Source organism: Gallus gallus, chromosome 2 (assembly GCF_016699485.2).
Source record: "Gallus gallus isolate bGalGal1 chromosome 2, bGalGal1.mat.broiler.GRCg7b, whole genome shotgun sequence".
Lineage (NCBI taxonomy): Eukaryota > Metazoa > Chordata > Aves > Galliformes > Phasianidae > Gallus > Gallus gallus.
This window is the reverse complement of record NC_052533.1, coordinates 141,562,806-141,582,633: the sequence shown is the minus strand read 5'-3', so window position 1 is coordinate 141,582,633 and position 19,828 is coordinate 141,562,806. Positions and strand designations below refer to the sequence as shown.

General features: G+C 36.2%; 1 protein-coding gene across 4 annotated transcripts in view; it reads left to right on the top strand.

Annotated features, from left to right (window-relative positions):
- ZFAT (zinc finger and AT-hook domain containing) overlaps nucleotides 1-19,828 on the top strand; it is an 86,208-nt gene that overhangs the window by 41,540 nt on the left and 24,840 nt on the right. For 3 of the 4 annotated variants that reach the window (XM_004940050.5, XM_040695411.2, XM_040695410.2), the window contains exons 8-12: nucleotides 3,501-3,588; nucleotides 6,618-6,767; nucleotides 8,783-8,956; nucleotides 12,846-12,934; nucleotides 19,082-19,220. In XM_004940050.5, coding sequence (XP_004940107.1) covers nucleotides 3,501-3,588; nucleotides 6,618-6,767; nucleotides 8,783-8,956; nucleotides 12,846-12,934; nucleotides 19,082-19,220 — 640 coding nt within the window. Of the gene's footprint in view, nucleotides 1-3,500; nucleotides 3,589-6,617; nucleotides 6,768-8,782; nucleotides 8,957-11,473; nucleotides 11,521-12,845; nucleotides 12,935-19,081; nucleotides 19,221-19,828 lie in introns of all 4 variants that reach the window. The other variant, XR_005857249.2, reaches the window with a different exon arrangement.

Here is a 19,828-nt window from a genome sequence, read left to right as displayed (position 1 = left end):
ACATCTTGTATTCTTTTCAATATGTTTAATATAATAGAGCAGGAAGAGTTGAGACAATCAGATACTGCAGTATGGGGAGGAAATGATGCTAAACGTCTCTTCTCAGCAGCTCAGTGCATCCAGCATCAGGAGAATATTCTGCTGACCATTAGCTTCAGAAAAGCTTTGTAAGAAAGAGGAGTGGTAAAGGCAGAAAAATATTTTTAAGCCAGTGTAGTCTATTTAATTTTGCCAGTGGGTACTGATATTTAGTGGAGCTTTGTTTTTATTTCCTGCTCATAAAATAATGTCACTGCTAATAGAGAAGCTGAGGGTACTGTTGATTTCTATATCACGTTAGTCTACTATGGTATGAATTGAATGATTTTTATAATGGCTGTGGTCTTAATTTTACCCTGCTAATAAAATGAATTACAAAGCAGTCAGGAGTTCACACAGTCTCTTTTGAAATGAACATCAGAACTTCTGCTATGGTCCATGAATTTATATTGATATATAGCATCATCACATGGTACGCTGTGTATTTTCATAGGATAAGATCCTGGCATCATCAGAATGCCTCTTTATTTAAGATCATGTGAGAGTAGGCTGGTTACATTCCTGATGTTTTGCAGCGTTGATTGCGTTTGGCACTGCTTGAATAATTAATTGAACTTTAGAGTGGTCCATTTTTTTTAAATGCTACATATTCAAAGGGTTTCATTTTTGTTTTTAAGGCTGTATACATTTACCCATTGAATTATCATGAAACACATACCTCAGAGCAACAGAATTCTCTTTAAGGCCTGTGCGGTATAGTATAGATAGATATTGAAGTCTTTTTTAAGCGCAATCTTGATTTGTTTATATAGAGAGAAAGGAACTGTGATTCCTCTGTAAATTTGCAATGAATGATAACATAAACCAAGAAAATTCTGTGATAATAGTAGACTGCTTTTTTCACTGGGTTTAAGAATGTTTATGAACCTGACTAATTTCTGATTTATGGGATGTGAACAGTACTTTCAATCAAAAAAACCTAAGTTTACTTTGGAATTATTTTAAGTTTCTTGTATATTCTCAATTGGCTAATAGGGGGATTAAGGAAGCTCAGGAAGTATGGATGTGACTTTGAAATTGAAGTAGTTGATTGGATTATGCAGCTGGTTTCCAACAAAGGTAGATCTGTCTTTCTTGATACTTTGCTTCTGTTTGCATCACTCAGAAACCCTCAAAGGCATCTAAAAGGCAGGCAGTCTGATAAGGTGGAGGATAAATAACTTCTATTCATAGCAGAGGAAAACTTGCATGCTGAGAATGTGATGAAGGTATTACTACAACCTCAGTGCAAGTCCTTCCAAGTGCCTCTGTCACTGCCTATGAGAAAAGCAATCAGCAGAGCTAGAGATGTGTGGGGGCGGGGAGCTTTTCTGGGACTCTGCTCAGAATTGAAACCTGCTACTCTACAAAAGACACTTTTTTGAAGATCATTTACCACAGAACTTGGTGTAGAAAACCTTCTCACTACTTGAAGAAACCTGTTTGGATTATTTCTTTATTGATTTTGTTTTGTTTTCCATATGCATGTGGGAAAATACATTCTTGATGCCTTTACTTTCATGCTGCTCCTCAAGAGTAACTTCAAGAAAGTTACCATAATTACATCATAAAAGTTATAAGAGAAATTATTTTTATGAGACTGAATTTATCAATTTTCATTTGGGTAAAATATTTATGTGGAAGACCAAAATCATCGGTAGCAGGTTTAGAGATAATAGGTACATAATTTGAGAGCTACTAATTCCTTGAATTAACAGCTCTTTTCTTGAGGGCACTTTGTGAGCATTGCACAGGCTTCTTGAATCTCTTTCTCCATAAACTAGCTGGTGTCCTCTGCTGTTCCCACTTTACATGAGGTTCTCAGGGCTCCAAGTGGTGACTGACCCAACTCTATCTTAGTAAGATACTTTACTCAAGGTGTTAATCCTCTGGGAGCTGCTATCTCCCATCCTTAGCATAGTTTTTCTCACAGGTGACTTTCTGAAAGTGCAATCAGAATTACTCTTGTGCTATTGCCATATTAACTGCAAGAGTTCCTATCCCACATTCCACTGTCGCGAAATCATTTATTATTATTTCAGCCAGTTGTTTTTTTTTTTCCCTCAGATACCGCAAATACTTAGAGATGATCCATAACAATTTCTGACTAACATCCTTCAGTTTTGCTTTTCTTTTAAGAGGAACGTTCATTTATAACTGCGGCCTATAGACAGTACTTACCTCTTTGCTCTATTTCCTTGTTAGTGTCAGGTGAGAAATTGGTAGAGTCCAGGATTTTTTACTCTCCTTTTACTTGCACATTTCTCTTTCATAACATAGGAATTGTTTTCTCTTTGAAACAGTTATCTTCATTCTGTACTCTTCAAGAGGCTTTCCGTCCTCCTGAAATAACCAGTAAAATATCTTCTCTGTAGCTTCGACTCACCTTTTACAATCATGTCCCATGGATATACTCCCAGATATACTACCTGGTGGGAGATGTGTTATCTACCTAGTTGTCAGAACTAACTAGAGTTTCTTCACTCTGTTGTTTTGATACTTCTCTCATACCTTAATCTGGTCAGAGCAGCAGCGTGTAGATGACCTATGCGTTTGGTTGAGCATCTGGTCTGTGTGAGCAGGTACTTCTGGAAAGATCAATCTCTTCAATTTATATGAACAGCAAAGATTATTTTAAATTGGGCAATTCTTCAGTTAAGGGAGAAAAGTCCTGCATTTTTATGTGGAATTAGCTGCTTTTGGAACAACACTAAAACTCACTAATAATGCATATCGAAAGAAATTGCATCAAAGCTCTTTAATTCAACTTGTTTGTTGATGTTAAAGCTTTTATAACATCAGCAACACTGATAAAATCCAGACAAATCTGGAAATCTTTAAGTCAGTATAGTAGAATAATGCTTTATTGGTAACATGTAATAATGCTGCATATTTACAGTGTTCAAAATGGAGACTTTGAATAAGTAATGGCATCTGTCATTGATAATTCTTCTGCTCAATTTCAGGCCATTAAGCAGTATTATAGATACATGTACTGGTGGATGTCTTCAGAAATCTGATCCTTAGGTTTCAGATTTGAGAATCTGTGAAATCGCTGAAAAAACTGAATAGTCTTGCATCTCTGAAGGAAGTTTAGTCTGTTAATTTGTCTAAAGTGTCAGGCAGAAGATAACGCTTACGTTTGTTGTGCGTTTTCTCATGTACTTTAACTTGGAGCTCTACATTCATGAGGATTAGTGATGTGCTTAGAATTCTTTCATATTTCTCTTTCTTTTATTTCGCCATAAATATCTGAATTTACTAAATTAAAAAAACCAAAACCAAACAAACAGAAAATGAAACAACCCTGAACTTTTGGTTCTAACTTTGTTGAGAATTGTGTGTTACTGAATAATGACATAGTGATTACACCAGTGGACTTAAAATACAGTCTCTTTCTTTCTTCTTATTTCTCACTTAAGGATAAGAAGAGTTATTCCTGTCCTGTGTGTGAGAAGTCATTTTCCGAAGATCGACTTATAAAATCACACATCAAGATAAACCACCCTGGTAAGAAAAAATCAGGGAAATTTTCTCAGTCTATTACCGTTCAACTATAAACTTTAGAGTGAGCAATATAATGTGGTTACATTCCAAAGAAAAAAATCTATGTCTAATTTAATTTGTTTTGATTAAGGATATTATAGGGTTTGCAGATGTTAGAATTTAGAATGAAAAGGTTATTGTTCCAGGTATGTCAGGTAATTGTGCTAAGCCATCTGACTTCACCTAGCAAAAAACTCATTTCTGTCCAAAAGATGACATTAGTGAATTCAAACTAAGTATCAGCATGTCCAGAATTAGTCGCATAGATATTGTGTAACAGCACATTAGACATAAAATTCCCATTGCCCATACATTAACTGACAGAAGTGAGTTTATTGCACATTATTTTGTCTGTTGGTAGTTTGTTTTGTTTGTAGATAAATTCACATGAATGCAGAGGTCCCTGGGCTGACTCTAGGCCTGCTCAGTTAGGATGTGTCCAGGCTTTATCCCCAGGGCCACCTGAAGTCTGCAGTAGGGCAGTTACTAGAACCTGGTGTAATATTCTATGGCCAGAATTAAGCTGGATCCAAGCTAGCTACTGCAATCCAGTCAAAATCTTTTAAGATTTGCTTTCTAATGCCCTGATTTATCAGTTCAAACACAATGGCAATATTTCCTGCATCAGTTTTTGTATGATATTAGATAGAATGACTCACTGCCACTTGGATAATGGGAGTTGACTGTACAGGCTAACATACTTTAATCAGCTCATTTTACAGTGATGCTTACCACTTGATATAATTTGTTACTAAGTAGGAAAATACCAGTTAAGTTTGGGAAAAAAAGTTTAAAATGTCTTTCATAGTCATTGTCTGAAATACAGCATAATAGGTAAAGCAGTAGTTTCTTATCTTCCTACTGCCACTAGATAGTGCTAGACTCGTGTTTTTAACAATTTCCTTTGCTCTAAGTTCAGACTAGCTTCCACTTCAGCTCTCTTTTCCCAAACCTCTTCATTTGCAGACCACTCTACAACAGTGTGCCTGGTGGAGGGCTTGTCATATGTTATGGGATGTATCTGGTGCACCAAGCTGAGATGAGGAAAGGCTTATGTGCTATACTGTAGACAGTAGATAAGTCACTCAGTAAGCATGGAAATTAAAGTTCAAGAGCTGTGTCTGTAAAGCTTTTGTATTGCCTTAGCCAGGGAATATATGTGGCCTCTCTAAAGAATGTAGTCTGTGAATTAGCAATGCACTATACATTGTGCCCTTAAAGCTTGCCATTGGTCTGCACTGGTCCGTTGACTACTGAATTATTTGTGTATGCTGTGCCTGGAATCCAGAAATACAAGTTAACTCTGGAGCTGTTCTGTGCTGAACTCAGGAATTTAAATACAATGAACAGTTTGTTTTGTATGTGATTCCTTCTAAAAGTATAGGATGATTTTTTGATTTGGGAAACTGCATTCTTTTAAACTCTTGATGATAATAGAAGTAAGGTTAAAAATATATATGTATGTACAGCCTATTATTTATGTCTTCATTTCTAATTCATATATGTGAATAGAACTTACTTATCTAATAAATCTGGTATTTTGCTGCTGTACCTCCATGGTACTAACAAAATACATCTAAGATATGCCTATGCAGTAGTTATACAACAACACTACATTAATATATTGAGCAGCTGTAATGCACAATTCTTTGCACTGTACATGCAGTCCTTGTAAGCAGGAGGAAATCCTTTATTCTTCCAACATACTTAATTACAAGCCAAATAAATGTAAGGAATGTGTTGTTGTAAATTGTCAATTACTGAATAGAATGACTGCCATTGTTTTTAAGAATGTAAATGGGAAAGAACAAAGATGAAAGAAAAAGATGAATACTGTTAAAAGGAATTGAATTTTAAAAAGACACATCAAAAATTAATTTAAACTGAAACTATTTCATATTTATCATTAGAATGTTATTTCTGTAGCTCTTTTCTCCTTCCTTTCTTTATATCATTCAGCATGCCCTGCTCTCATTGCTTCAATTTTCACACAAGTATAAAATGTGTTGTTAAATAATACTCCTTCTTTTACTAGTTTTGCAGAGGATAGAGTTGAACTCTAGTCCCATGAAGTCAGTAGGACAAAAATCTCTTTAGATTTTTGTAGAGCTGTATTTTAAACCAGAGACAGAGAACTTGGCCCTTTTGCCCAATGATTAGGGAACTCAGCAGTAAAGGAGGGCTCATCCCATATCTCAATATTACCTAGCTTTTGACCAGGTTTTACCCAGCTTTTATCTGATTTAATATAAAATGTATTAATAGTCCTGAGACATGAGAGGCATCAACTTTCATAGATCCCTACTGAGCAGACATACAAGCCTGAAGTCATGAATCAATAATCTACGATGGAAAATATGTGAGGGTCCAGACCTGTCTGTGTTTTTTCTTGAGTACTTTAAACAAGATTGGATGGGACCCAAGACTTAATTGAGCCTGCTAAATTGGCCCTACTTGGAACAGGTGACCTTAGAAGTCTTCCAGATGCATTTATGCCAGAAGCCTGTTTTTTCACTTCAATTTCTGATTATCAGGCATTCTAAGGTCATAGTTATGACTGAAGTGAAGTATTGTGATCCTTGACATCTCTGGAAAGCTGGGGTGAAATTTTGAAGAAACTCTCCTGAAAATATTGAAGAAAAAAGCACTAAATTAGTTTATTGGAAATGTTCATAGTTGGAAAATGGTGTTTAAGCCAGTGGCACATGCCACTAAATAAATAAAAATTTATTTATTGTAACCAGATAGTGGGGATTATTGAGTATGCAGATTGAGAGAAAAAGGTAAGAACATATGAAAAGCTTTAAAGGAAAAGGCCCTGAGGTAGAAGTGCTGTATTTATTGCTTAGGTACTATCTGAGTGGCAGGAGGGAAGGTAAAACTTAGAAAAATCTGTAGTGGATCAGGATCTAGTTCTTCAGTATTAGTTATGTAACAGAGAACAAATTCCCTGATACCCTTCTTGTTTTTATTATCTATCACTTTTCTCTCAGAGGTTTCAATGAGTACCATTTCTGAGATTCTTGGCAGAAGAGTTCAGTTGAAAGGACTTATTGGAAAACGAGCTGTGAAATGTCCCTACTGTGATTTTTATTTTATGAAGAATGGGTCAGATCTTCAGCGTCACATTTGGGCTCATGAAGGTAAAAGTCTGGTTTTGAGTTTTTGAGCAGATGATCAGTTTCTTATTCCACACAAGCTTCACTGACATAAAAAGAAATTCAAATTTACTGCTATACCTGAATCAAAAAAAAAGTTAAACTACAGTAGAATAGCTCTCAATGTTTATATAATTAGTTTAATAGATTCTAAATCACATATGAAATTACATTTTCACAACACAAATGGACAGCCTAAAGGTTAAAGAAAATTAATAAGCTTCTTATTCCATTTTTTCAATACCTCATTCATATGCATCCAAAAAGTACATGTTCTCAACATGAATAGACAGCCTAAAGGTTAAAGAAAATTAATAAGCTTCTTATTCCATTTTTTTCTAGACCTCATTCATATACATCCAAAATTATTCTATAAAAAAGAGAGAAGCGATTTAAATTCAAATTCAGTCTCTTAAAACCAGTAATTTTCAGTAATTCCTTATGAAAAGCTACTGCTCTTTCAGATTTGTCCAAAAATACTTGTTAGAGGAATTTATTAGTAAAACAGCTGAAATCTTGCTGCTTTGATGTGCACTTACAACTTCTGTGTGTGTTTTAATTGCATCATGCTGAGCATGACAGCTAGCTGACATGGACCTAAACAGTGATGGAAAAAAACACATGACATTGCTGATCTTATATGTGCATGTGTATGTGTATCAGCATTCTACGTGTGTGTGTGTATATATATAATTATATACAAATATATATGGTATGCATATATATATTTATTTATGTGTCTCAGGAAGAAATTCCATTTTACTGCTAGCACAGAGTTTGAAAATTCCTTTGACTTAAAACCTTTGTCCAGTAAAAGACAGCTCATATGACCACTCAAATGGTAAACTATGGAGCAGATTGCCTTTGGCCTTTCAGCATTGTTCTGGATTCTTTTTCCATAAATTTGCATAAAGAGAATAATGGAATTTGGTACTTCTGAACTGATATTTTGTTACCAAAGTGTTTGTGCCCATGCAGACATTTATTCTAGTACTGTGTGTTTGAAAGCTTTAACTCTGAGTTTATCTGTCTTTTTACTATAGTAGTTATTTTCTCTAGGATCCTTCAGGAGTTTAGGTAATTCAAAATCGAAGGCTTGGAACAATTGCTCATGTATTCTGTAGACAGAGTTTATACTGCCAAGAAAACTTGGTACCCATTTCATGTAACCAGGGAGAAATGGACAGGAATTTACTCCAAAATCAAAGCATGCAATCAAGTCTGCTTGAAAGTAGGTTGTAATTCCTCATGCTTGTAAATCTAGTTTTAAGATCATGAGTGTCAACCTAAAACTGTCAGAGCCTCATGAAACTGTTGAATTACTCTGCTAGTTCAGTTATATCCAACTTTTCTTTGAAAGATTTACTTTGTTCTAGTACACTTTCTGCTAGATGAGATACTGATGCTTTGGACGATTTGAAAGAAGTGGAATTGTAAGTGCATGTGGCTTAACCAGAAAAAAAGTACCACTATGCAAGCCATTAGCAAGTCTGAAGCTAATTAGCAATCAAATGCAACTTTACACATTCAACTTGTGCTTATGTATTAAATATCTAATGGACCGATCCTCCTAAAAAAAGTTTCTTCATTCTTTATTACAATAAATAGAGTATGTTAGTTATCAGAAGACTGTTAGAAAAACATTTGGTTGTGAGTTAGATTCAAATTTAGATGGGTTGGATTCTGCTTTTAAGTGCAGGGTCAGCATACCAATACAAAAGTAATCATATTTTCTTCACTGATCTCAGAAGTTGCATTTAATATAGAAGTATTCAGTTCTAAAATGAGCACCCCAACACTCCATTCTCGTAATGAGTTAAATCATATGATACTGTCAAGAACTCGGTGTCGTTTACTTAGACTGTACAGGTTACATTTCTTAAATTGACCATGTTTTAGCATTGCTCTTAAAATTCGAAATTTCTGTATTTCTCTCAAGGAAATGTCCACTCTCTCATCAAAACATACAGCTTGTTTCCTAGTGCATTTTTTCTTTTTAGGTGTCAAACCCTTCAAATGTTCTCTCTGTGAGTATGCCACTCGCAGCAAGAGTAACTTGAAAGCGCATATGAATCGTCACAGCACTGAGAAAACACACCTTTGTGATATGTGTGGGAAAAAGTTCAAATCAAAAAGCACTTTGAAGAGCCATAAACTCCTTCATACTGCTGATGGTAAGCTCACGTTTATTAAATCCAAGTTTGTTTTAGGGCAGGAACTGCTGCCTGTAATATAGCGCTATATTAACAACCTTTCTTTCATTTGAGCACTGAACACTACTTACAAAGTTTATTTTTTCCCAGGAGATATTTCTGTTTATATAATAATTCAAAAACTTTTCAAAATTAACTTCTGTGGAAGACAGTTGTCCCTGGAATAATTGTTTTTTCTGATCTTGTATTATGATCACTTCCTTCTGTATACTTTCAGAGTACTTCTGATCTCAACAGAAGTTTGAAAATACAGATAATTCCTTTGTTATCTGCTTTCCTCTGTGAGAATATTAAAATTGCCAAATCCAGTAGCCCAGTAGAGGCAAATTACTGCACCCCTATGTCCCCAGTTATCCTAAGTGGTATGCATGGGTATGTATTCCCAATAGGCACATGTGCAGGAACACTTGCTCAGTAATTTTAATATTTCTGTTATTAATGACAGAAAAAAAAATAGATGTAGATCAAGATAAAAATATTCTAACTTCTTTCAAAATTTGGGATGCAACAATACTTTATTCCCCTGTCGTTTTCAAAGCATGATAAGCATTTATAAGTTGTGCTGACCTTAGTAGCATGGTCTTTGTTACTCGTGCAACCTTGTGGAGCATAATACCACTCTTTATTGACTATTTCATTTAAATCATTTTTTCTTGAAATTTTTGCCTGTTCACTAGCATTGCCTTTGCACATAAACACACAGGTTCCTTATTATATTTCGATACTCTCTTATTTTTGTGTCTGCTCTTTTCAGTGTATGTGTCACTAACAGAAGGGATGTTCCCTTTCACATTGGTATGATATGTATTATAGGAAACGTGTAGAATTGCCAACTCAGTAAATCATTCCTTATTTGAAAGGTACTTTCCAGTGTTTTCAAATAACTTGATCAATAACATACAGGTGCTGAACAAATGTATGAATTACATATGCAGAAATGAGCAATTTCACTTATCAAATCATTTGCTGATACCTGGCAGTGGGAGAGAGCAGGTTGTATTTGAATTGAAAGAAAATTTGAAACATAATTAGAATATGAAGCTTAAAAAAAACATCTTCCTATGGTGCAATTAATGTCTCCTGCATGGGGACTGATAGAAACATGGTTTTCTGGGAAATTCCCATTACCTTTGGAAAGATGCATGCTGCCACTGGGGTGACAGATTTCGCTGTCTGTAGATAGTGAGTGACTATAGTCTTATTCCTCACAAAGCTCACTTCAGTAAACTCTTCATATATTTCCAACAATCATTAAAATAAAGATAACGTTTGTCATCAAGAATGTTCTGTATAATTTGTCAAGGGACTCAAAATCTCTTGGATGCTGCTGGTTTCTCTTTGCTGAATGTCTCCTCCTACACTGACAGCACTTCAAAACTTCTCACTAGCACATAGCTGGTGTTTTTCAATTATTTCACAAACAAATGAATTTGAAAGATGCTTCTGCTCTTTGAGTCTTGTCTTCCTGACTTACGAATCTAGGCAATTTTTGTTCAAATATCAGCCTTGCAAGGTCAATTTAGCCAGTGGAATATAAAGTAGTTTTCTGTCTGTTTTATTCCACTCGAGGGTGACATGATAGAAAACAACTCTGCAGCCCAGACTTATTACTAGTTGTGATTAGAAATAAATCAGAAAAGCTGTTTTTCATTATTTAATTAGATATCAGAAATTGTAACACGATTTTTCTTAGATTTGTTTTATGGAAGCTTTCACACTTGTTAAAAATACTTGCAATTGTTTGAGTGAGATTCAGAATTTAAAGAAACCTAGTTTCTTCGAGACCATGCTTATTCACCCTTCTTCCTATTGCTTCTTTTGCTTTTTGACTAGCTTTAACACACACTTACACTACTTTGATCAGATATAGTTGGCCAACCATGGGCATTTAATTAAGAAACGCAGTCTTTCTACATGTAATACATAGCAAGACTGGTAACAATCAAAATATATAGAGAAAGGGAGTTTGAAAGCAAGACAAAAAATGTAGACAAGGTATTTTATTTTTAAATCATAAAGGAAAAAAGATTTGGGAGAGAAAATGCTTTAAAAGATGCACAAAGGGAAGTACTGCATGGTTTGAGAGCTTCCCTTTTTATGGAGCTACAAACAGCAACAAATGTTCTAGAAAATATCATAGAGAATTAATTCCTGCTAAAGTAATGGTTTCAAGGCCAAAAGTAGGCTATTATGACCACAGAGTCTGATATCTTGCAGAATACAGACTGTAATTTAATAATTCTACATCATTTTTCAGATACATTGTGTAGTACATCTTTTTAGATGTATTATGTCTAAGCAGACTTGATTTAAAGACTTCATGTGACAGGGCATCTATCTGATTTTTGAGTAAATGATCTTAAATATTAGTCATGCCCTCTGTTAAAAATGTTGACTTGTAGACTGAATGTTCTACCTTTCAGCTTCGGTAGTTGCAATTCCATTTCTTATTCTTCTGTTTTGTTACTGCTATTTCAGGTTTAGTATCTGCAGCATTGAGACCTGACTTGGAAACTTGTAGGCATGTAAGAAAAAATTCAAATTTGCTATGAATACAACATAATCTTTTAGCCTTCTCTACAGAACTTAAAGAAGCACCTTTCTTTGGATAACACATCTGTACTGAATTAATGTTGCTGGTTTGTTGCGTTTTTTTTGTGCTTTTTTTTTTTTTTCACAAAGCAATCTCTAGAAATTGTATGACTGTACTGACAATCAGACTTTCAGTCTGTGAAGTACTTGAGAAACAGTGTGTCTCAAATCTTTCAGTGACTTTTTGCCTTGTATCTGTGAGAACAAAGTTTGTGCAAATATGCTCCAATTGTCTTCATATCCTATTGCCGATTAGATGTTCCAAAGTTATTTTAACCCCATACATTTTGAGAAAATGTGTTCCCTTTTAAAATAAAGAAATACAAATCAGCACTACAAGGACAGATGACAGAACTTTCCCATTCTCCGTTCTATTTGGCAGTCGCCAGACAGTGCACAGGAGGTGTGAGCTAATCCCAGTTTGTGCTCTCTCTTGCCTTGTAGGACTCTATGTGAGTCTGAGGGTTACTGCAGAGATTTAGATGAGAAAAGACAAAAACTCATAATGAACAAGGCAAGGAGGCATCATGCTCTCTGCTACAATCTATGCCCATTGTTTTTAAAACTGTGTAAGTGAAAGTGAAAGATGGGAACACAAGGCTCTATTATTTGCCATTTTAATCCTATTTCATTCTATGACCAATTTTATTTCTCCCTGTGTCCTGGGTTAAGCCTTCATAGAAATCTTCTTAAGGTACTTTGAGTCATTATTGGAAGAGTAGAGCAAAATTTGTTGAAGAAATCTTGTGGTAAAAATAATAGGTCATGTCATGCTGTACCAGAAATATATCAAGAAAGCATGCAGGGAAAACCAAGAAAATTTAAATGTATTTGAATTTTAAGAACTCATTACTGGGGACAGAAGTAGAGTAAACCCATGTGACCATGACCAAACATCAGTATTTTAAAGATGTACAAGTCTGCTTTATGAATAGCAAAGTAAAGGTGCCTGTAGCAGTATATTCTTGATTCCCTTCTTCTATTCAGACTCTGCTATAGTGATTTTTTCTCTTTTTCACCAAAAGTCTATCCCAAGAGAACCTAGAGAAATAGTTAACCCTTGTATTTTAAAGATGACACTCAAGCCTTTTTTCTTCCTTACTGCTCTTCAGTCTATTTAACCAAATTTTGAAGAACAGGTGGTAAACTGAGTATTGTTCATTATTATAATTTTGGAAATCATCATTATGAAGAAATATTACCAGTAGTTTTCAGAACGTCAATAGAAAATAGTGATTCCATTTTCTACCTGTTTCAGGAAAGCAGTTTAAATGTACAGTATGTGACTATACAGCTGCTCAAAAGCCACAACTCCTACGTCATATGGAACAACATGTCTCTTTCAAGGTAAGAAAACATAAATTGTCGTTATTGATAACATTCAGAAATACATGGAACTTCAGGCAATAGTTTTAAAACTAGCACATTTTGTTTTGTAGTCACAATTACAGCATCTTAATAATTTAATATTTGGGGAATTTTCACTTTATATTCAGAATTCTGAGGTGGATTTATTTTGTTCATGGACTATTTTCATTATCTGTACTTGACAAAGACACGTGTTTCAAAATATAAAACAAACGTAACCGTTATGTCTGACTTGATATTACTAACTCATATGTATCTCAAAATTCCTTATTAAAGTAGGAATATGCATCCCATCCATCACTGCTCATTGCCCATCTTAATCTGCTGTGAAAGTTTATGTATGAGTTCATATACTTGAAGAAAATTGATGAGGATTAACTTAAAACAAACATTTATCTCAACTGCATTTTGGAGAGAGTTTTGAAGATTGTTAATGCTTCTATTAAGTGTTTAGGTTAGAAATGTGTTAACTTTAGTATGGTTTTATTCTCAAATTTTATGTTGATTCTTGACATGATATTGATGCAGTGAATTGTGAAATACTGATTCAAAAAACAGAAATGGTACTTGGTTTTTTTCTAGATATTTTTAATGTATGAAATGTTCATTTTAACGTAACACTTATCTTAGCAATTAACATATTAATCATGGAAAATGTCATAGTATTTTGATGTGCAACAGCTTTCATTATCTAACAAATTAGTTTGCTTCTATAAAGGATACGCTTTAGTCGCTCCTCTATGCAGCAGAAAGGATGACAGTTTTTTGATTCATGATTTAAGTTTTGGAAGACAGGACCATATTGGAAAATGGAGCAAATCATCTAGAGATATCTTTTTTTTCTTGAAGATGAATCCCAGGCTGGATGTGGCTCTGGGCAGCCTGGTCTAGTGGTTGGTGACCCTGCCTGTGGCAGGGGGGTTGAAACAAGATGATCTTTGAGGTCATTTTCAACTCCAGGCCATTCTATGATTCTATGAATAATATGTATTTTTTTCTATTTTTTAATGGAAAAACACTGTTTTCCTTCTTATATAGCCAATGAGATGAAAGTACTCATAGTGAGTACTTTATAATGTGTTAAAACATGGATACTTCTGACCACGTTTTAGCATTATAGATCCAGTGCCTCTTTAAGCCTGCATTGAATTGTGGCTATTCAGTGCATTATTAAGGGAACTGGAAAACACAAAAGTAGGTCAATCAGGAATATCTGTTAAGAGGGGTTCATTAACTGTCTCTTAGTAACACCTAGCTCTCTCTGAGATAGTTGCTTGCATGCATATCAAATTCGTCAGTAGTAACACAATCTAGTAGTAGTTTAATCAATCCTATTTCCAAGCTACATGGCTCTTGAGTCACAAAACCCTGGTGATTGGCAGGTGCTTGAATCTGGACCTCAGGACACTCTCAAAAATAAATTCCAGAGCTGCAGAAATCAAAGTTAATCCTATTAGTGTGCTAAACATTGTTTCATCTGTCTGGACAGTGTGTTGCTGGTAATACCTGGAGCTCTGAAGTACAGGAACTCATGTTTGTGGTTAAGGGTGTACTGGAAGAAAAAAAAAAGAATTAAAAGTAATTATCAACATTTGATGGTTCTATTTAAATTTTAGATGTCTGAGAAACTGAAATTGATTGTTTCGTTTTTTCTTTATATGTTAAGCGGTAGATAAGTTCTTGGTGATTAGTTACTGCTGTGCTGCTTTTCTAGTCTACAGATCACTGTGCTGTTTAGAACTTTTTTACTTTTTTATTTCATTTTGGTAAACTAAAGCTGGTCATAGGAGATTTCCTTCAATCTCACATGAGAAGAAATGCAGATAGGATCACAGAATCATTTGAGTTGGACGGGACCTTTAAAGGTCATCTGGTCCAACTCCCCTGAAACAAACAGGAATAGGTATAGCTAGATCAAGTTTCTCAGAGCTCTGTCCAGGCTGACCTTGAATGTCTCCAGGGATGGGACATCCACCAATGCTCAGACATTATTCTGGTTAAAAACAAACAAACAAAAACAAACAAACAAAAAAAAACAGTACTACATAGAATTTGAAGAAACAAATGAAGTGAATCGAGTACATTTTCCTGACATAGTTGGAAAGCTGGGCAGATGTAAAGTGATATAGTAGTAAAATAGATGTGGCAAACCTGGAAGAGATGTGAATAACCAGAGAGAAAACAAATTAAGAGTTAGAAAGTTGTTTTGGTCATGGTAAGTGAAATTGAAAGGCAGTGGAAACTAAGCTGGTTAGAAGATACTTAGAGTCAGTCAAATACTACAAGGGAGGGATAGATCAAAATAAAAACTGCTATATTGGTATAAGACAATTGGAAAACTTACTAAGAGCACTTTTGTTTGTTTGTGCCATTTACGTACACTTGTCACATTATTAAAGCAATCCTGTTACATAACTTCAGTACATTTTTAGGTCATTTAAAAATCTGTAATTTGTTTTGTTTATTAACATTTAGTGTATCTTTAGTCAAGTGTATTTTTAAAACCTGTTTTGAAAAGAGCATCTCTAATGAACATGCGCTGTGGCATCCTTCTATGGTGGAGTGACAGCATTGGTGGATAAAAGGAAGGAAACTGATGTCATTTACCTGGACTTGAGCAATGCCTTTGACATGGTCCCCCACCACATCCTTATCTCCAAATTGTAGGGATGTGGGTTTTATGGGTGGACTTCCTGATGGATAAGGAATTGGTTGAAAGGTTGCAGACAGTGTGTGGTGATTAATGGTACTATGTCCAGGTGGAGGCTGGTAACGAGCGGTGTCCCCCAGGGGTCTGTCTTGGGACCAGTGCTCTTCAACATATTTATCAATGACATCAACTACGGAATTGAGTGCACCCTCAGCAAATCTGATGATGACACCAGGCTGACTGGTGTGGTTGACCCAGTGGAAGGAAGGGATGCCATTCAGAGGGACCTGGACAAACATGAAAGGTGGGCCCGGGTGAATCTAACAAGGTTCAACACAGCAAAGTGCAAGGTTTTGCACTTGGGCTGGAGGAATCCCAGGCATCTATATAGACTGGAAGGAGCAGTTCTTGAGAGAAGCCCTGCAGAGAAGGACCTGGGGATCCTGATGGATGCTAGCAGTGTGTTCCTGCACATCAGAAAGCAAATGGTATCCTGAGCTCCATCAGAAGAGGGGTGGCTAGCAGGGACAGGGAGGTCACTGTCAGTCTCTGCTCTGCCCTTCTGAAGTCCCATCTGGAGTGCTGTGTCCAGGTCTAGAGCCCTCAGTACAAGAAAGACAGGGAGCTATTGGAGAGGGTCCAGAGGAGGGCCACAAAGATGACCAGAGGGCTGGAGTACCTCCCCTACGAAGACAGGCTGAGGCAGCTGGGCTTGTTCAGCCTGGAAAAAAGAAGGCTGTGGGGTGACCTCATTGCAGCCTTTCAGTACCTAAAGGGAGCCTATGAACAGGAGGGGAGTCAACTCTTTGAAAGGGTAGATAACAGCAGGACAAGGGGAAATGGTTTTAAGTTGAGGGAGGGAAGATTTAGGTTGGATGTCAGGGGGAAGTTTTTTACTATGAGAGTGGTGAGGTGCTGGAACAGGCTGCCCAGAGAGGCTGTGGATGCCCCATCCCTGGAGGTGTTCAAGGCAAGGTTGGATGGGGGCCCTGGGCAGCCTGGTCTAGCATTAAATGTGGAAGTTGGTAGCCCTGCCTGTGTTGGGGATTTGGAGCTTCATGATCCTTGAGGTCCCTTCCAACCCAAGCCATTTTGTGACTCTGTGATTTAGTGTATTCTCACAAACACTAAACATGCTGACAGTGTTTCTGATAAAATTGTTCCATTCAGATGTATTGGTCATTCATTTGCCTATATGTATAAGCATTATACCAGCAAAAGAATATGATGATTAGTAATAAGTTGATGTCCTTATTTACTATTCCCAAGGTCTAGCACTCGTTCTTTTAGATAGATTTGTTGAGATATTGATACTGTTCAGTCTTACAATTTTAAGATGCATTCAGATTATTTTTGTTGTCAAAAAAATTGTCACTTGACATTTTAACATTTTTTTCTGAATACCAGCTCCATGAATTTGCACTGTAGATAGTAGTAGTGCAATAAAGTTGCTGCTGTTACACCGTTACAATACAGTTTGCTTAAAGGAATCGACAGGATGTTTAGAAAAGCCCTTTTCCATGAGGGCTTGAAGATACTGAATGTAATTTGCTGAAGATGGTGAACTTCAAGTAGTAACGGACAACAGCAGAAGTCTTCAGAAAATTTCTCTACCAGTGATTTGCCTATGTTTTTGTGTGTTTGTTTGCTTGATTTCTTGTCGTATTTCATAGAATCATAGAATGGCCTGGGTTGAAAAGGACCACGATGATCATTTAGTTTCAACTCCCCTGCTATGTGCAGGGTTGCCAACCACTAGACCAGAGCCACATCCAGCCTGGCCTTGAATGCCTCCAGGGATGAGGCATCCACAACCTCCTTGGGCAACCTGTTCCAGTGCTTCACCACCTTCTGAATGAAAAACTTCCTCCTAATATCTAATCTAAACCACCCCTGTCTCAGTTTAAAACCATTCCCCCTTGTCCTATTGCTATCCACCCTTGTAAACAGCTGTTCCCCCTCCTGTTAATATGCTCCCCTCAAGTACTGGAAGGCCACAATGAGGTCTCCTCGGAGCCTTCTCTTCTCCAAACTAAACAATCCCAGTTTCCTCAACCTTTCCTCATAGGAGAGGTGCTCCAGCCCTCTGATCATCTTAGATTTCCTTCTCTGTACTTAGTTGAATTGTGTGAAGTATTGTAATTGCATACTTGATAGCATGAGACTGCATATTGTTCAGACCTTTCATTACCATTAGATGTTTGAAATAACTGAATCAAATGTAAAAGATTGATTATTCTGAAACTTTCAAAGTACTAATTAGAATCATTAACTAATGTAAGTAGATACACACAAAAATATTGTGTCACCTCATATTGGCAAATTGGACAAACAAAGCAGAATATTTTGTGATCTCATGCTGGTGACTTGGACAAACCATTTTTGAAGTTTTTCTGCACTTAGGTTTTTATCTTCAGGATCATATCACATCCACTGCTAGATTTAGTACAATTCAGCATATACTATTTCATATTTGTTATGTGCATTATCATTGCACAAAAGTGTTCTGTTTGCACAGAGCTATAGAGGTTGTGCCGTAAACTCTATACGGCCAGATTAAAGGAAAAATTACTGCCTCTCCCCACCCTGCTACCAATCCTGCTATCATATAGCACATAACACGCGGTACATGCAAATGTATTTAAATGGATACAAGAACTAAGCCATCTGCATGAATTATTTTCTTGAAAGTAATGTGGTACCTGCAGTGGAAAAGGAGAGCATTCCTATGAAAAACTTGAATAGCTGAATGTTACAGCACCTTCTGAAAGGTTAAAGGAATCTGAACACTGCTTTTCTTCCTTATTGTTATTGCTTGGAGCCTCAAGGAAGGTCATGAGCAGCAACGTTAGGGCAATGTTCTGGTCAGCAGACCCTGACAGCAGATATTTCCCTGCTTTAAATTCAGCTTCTTAATCAGAATTTCTGTACCAGCTGTTTTCTGCTGACTAGCTTTAGATGAGTCTGGTCGATGTGGCTGTGCATGAAGCATTTTGCTCGTTCTGAGGAACTTGACTTTCCCCAAAGGAGTTCAGTCAGTGTCTGCATTCTGTTTCAGACCTGGTTCTGCCTAGCTTCCTTTAACAATTGCATGTCTCCCTCAAAAGCTGCAGTTACTTTAGCTCTCTTACTCCCTCTTTTCAGACAAAAATTACTTTGTGCAGGGCAACTGAGTAATTCACTTGTAGAAAATCTCTGTGTGGTCAGACCTGAGGTCAGCATTTATGAAAATACAGAGTTTATTGAATTGTGAAAGTAAGTACTGATCTTATAATGTTGAGAATTCTTGGTTGTTTTTTGTTTGTTTGTTTGTTTTTGCATATAATTACAAGTACAAAATTGTAGGTAAAATTTAGTTATGACTAATTTGTATTGAATTTTGGAAGGTCTCCTTGGAAAATGCCCAAACTAGAATTCAACCTGGTTTTTCTGAATCTAAACCTTGCAGCTTAGAGCTATTTCCTTTTTGCTTCTAGCCTTTCCGGTGTGCACATTGCCATTATTCCTGCAACATATCTGGTTCTCTGAAGAGGCATTACAACAGAAAGCATCCTAATGAAGAATATGTAAATGTAGGTTCTGGGGAGCCTGCCGCAGAAGCCCTTATCCAACAAGGTAAATCACCTTACAGGAATTGATGTTATCTTGCTGAAGCAAACCTGATGTACAGTAAACTTCTGCAGGATATTTATTCTTCATGTTATTGGGTATTATGTTATAAATTAGTACTACCTTCTGGTAATTCTGAACAGCCTGCCTTTAACTGTTCTTTCACTGTCCTTTGTTCTTGATTTCTAAGGGTGATCAAATCAAACTTTTGATTGACCTTGCCCAGTCTGTTCACTGCTGTCTACATTTATCTTATTCACTTGTCTCCTTCTGTGAGTAAAGAATCGGTATCTTGAAATGAATGATACGCTGATAAATTTTTGAGGCAATTTTACAAGGTTGAACTGAACACCGAGAGTAAATGACACTAAATTGTTCCCCCACAAAAGAGAGTGCAGGTAAAACCAGTTGCAATGCTCAGTCTTGATCGTGGCCAAAGGAAGCAGAACTTATCTATGTAGGTATTATTAGTATAATGGAAATCTTAACAACCTAATTTATGAATCGTCATTAATCTAGATCTAATTGTTATGGTGGTTAAAAAAAAAAAAAACAAAAAGGACAAAACAAAGCACTGTGGTTAGAGTACTTGTGTATACAAGAAGTCTCAGTAA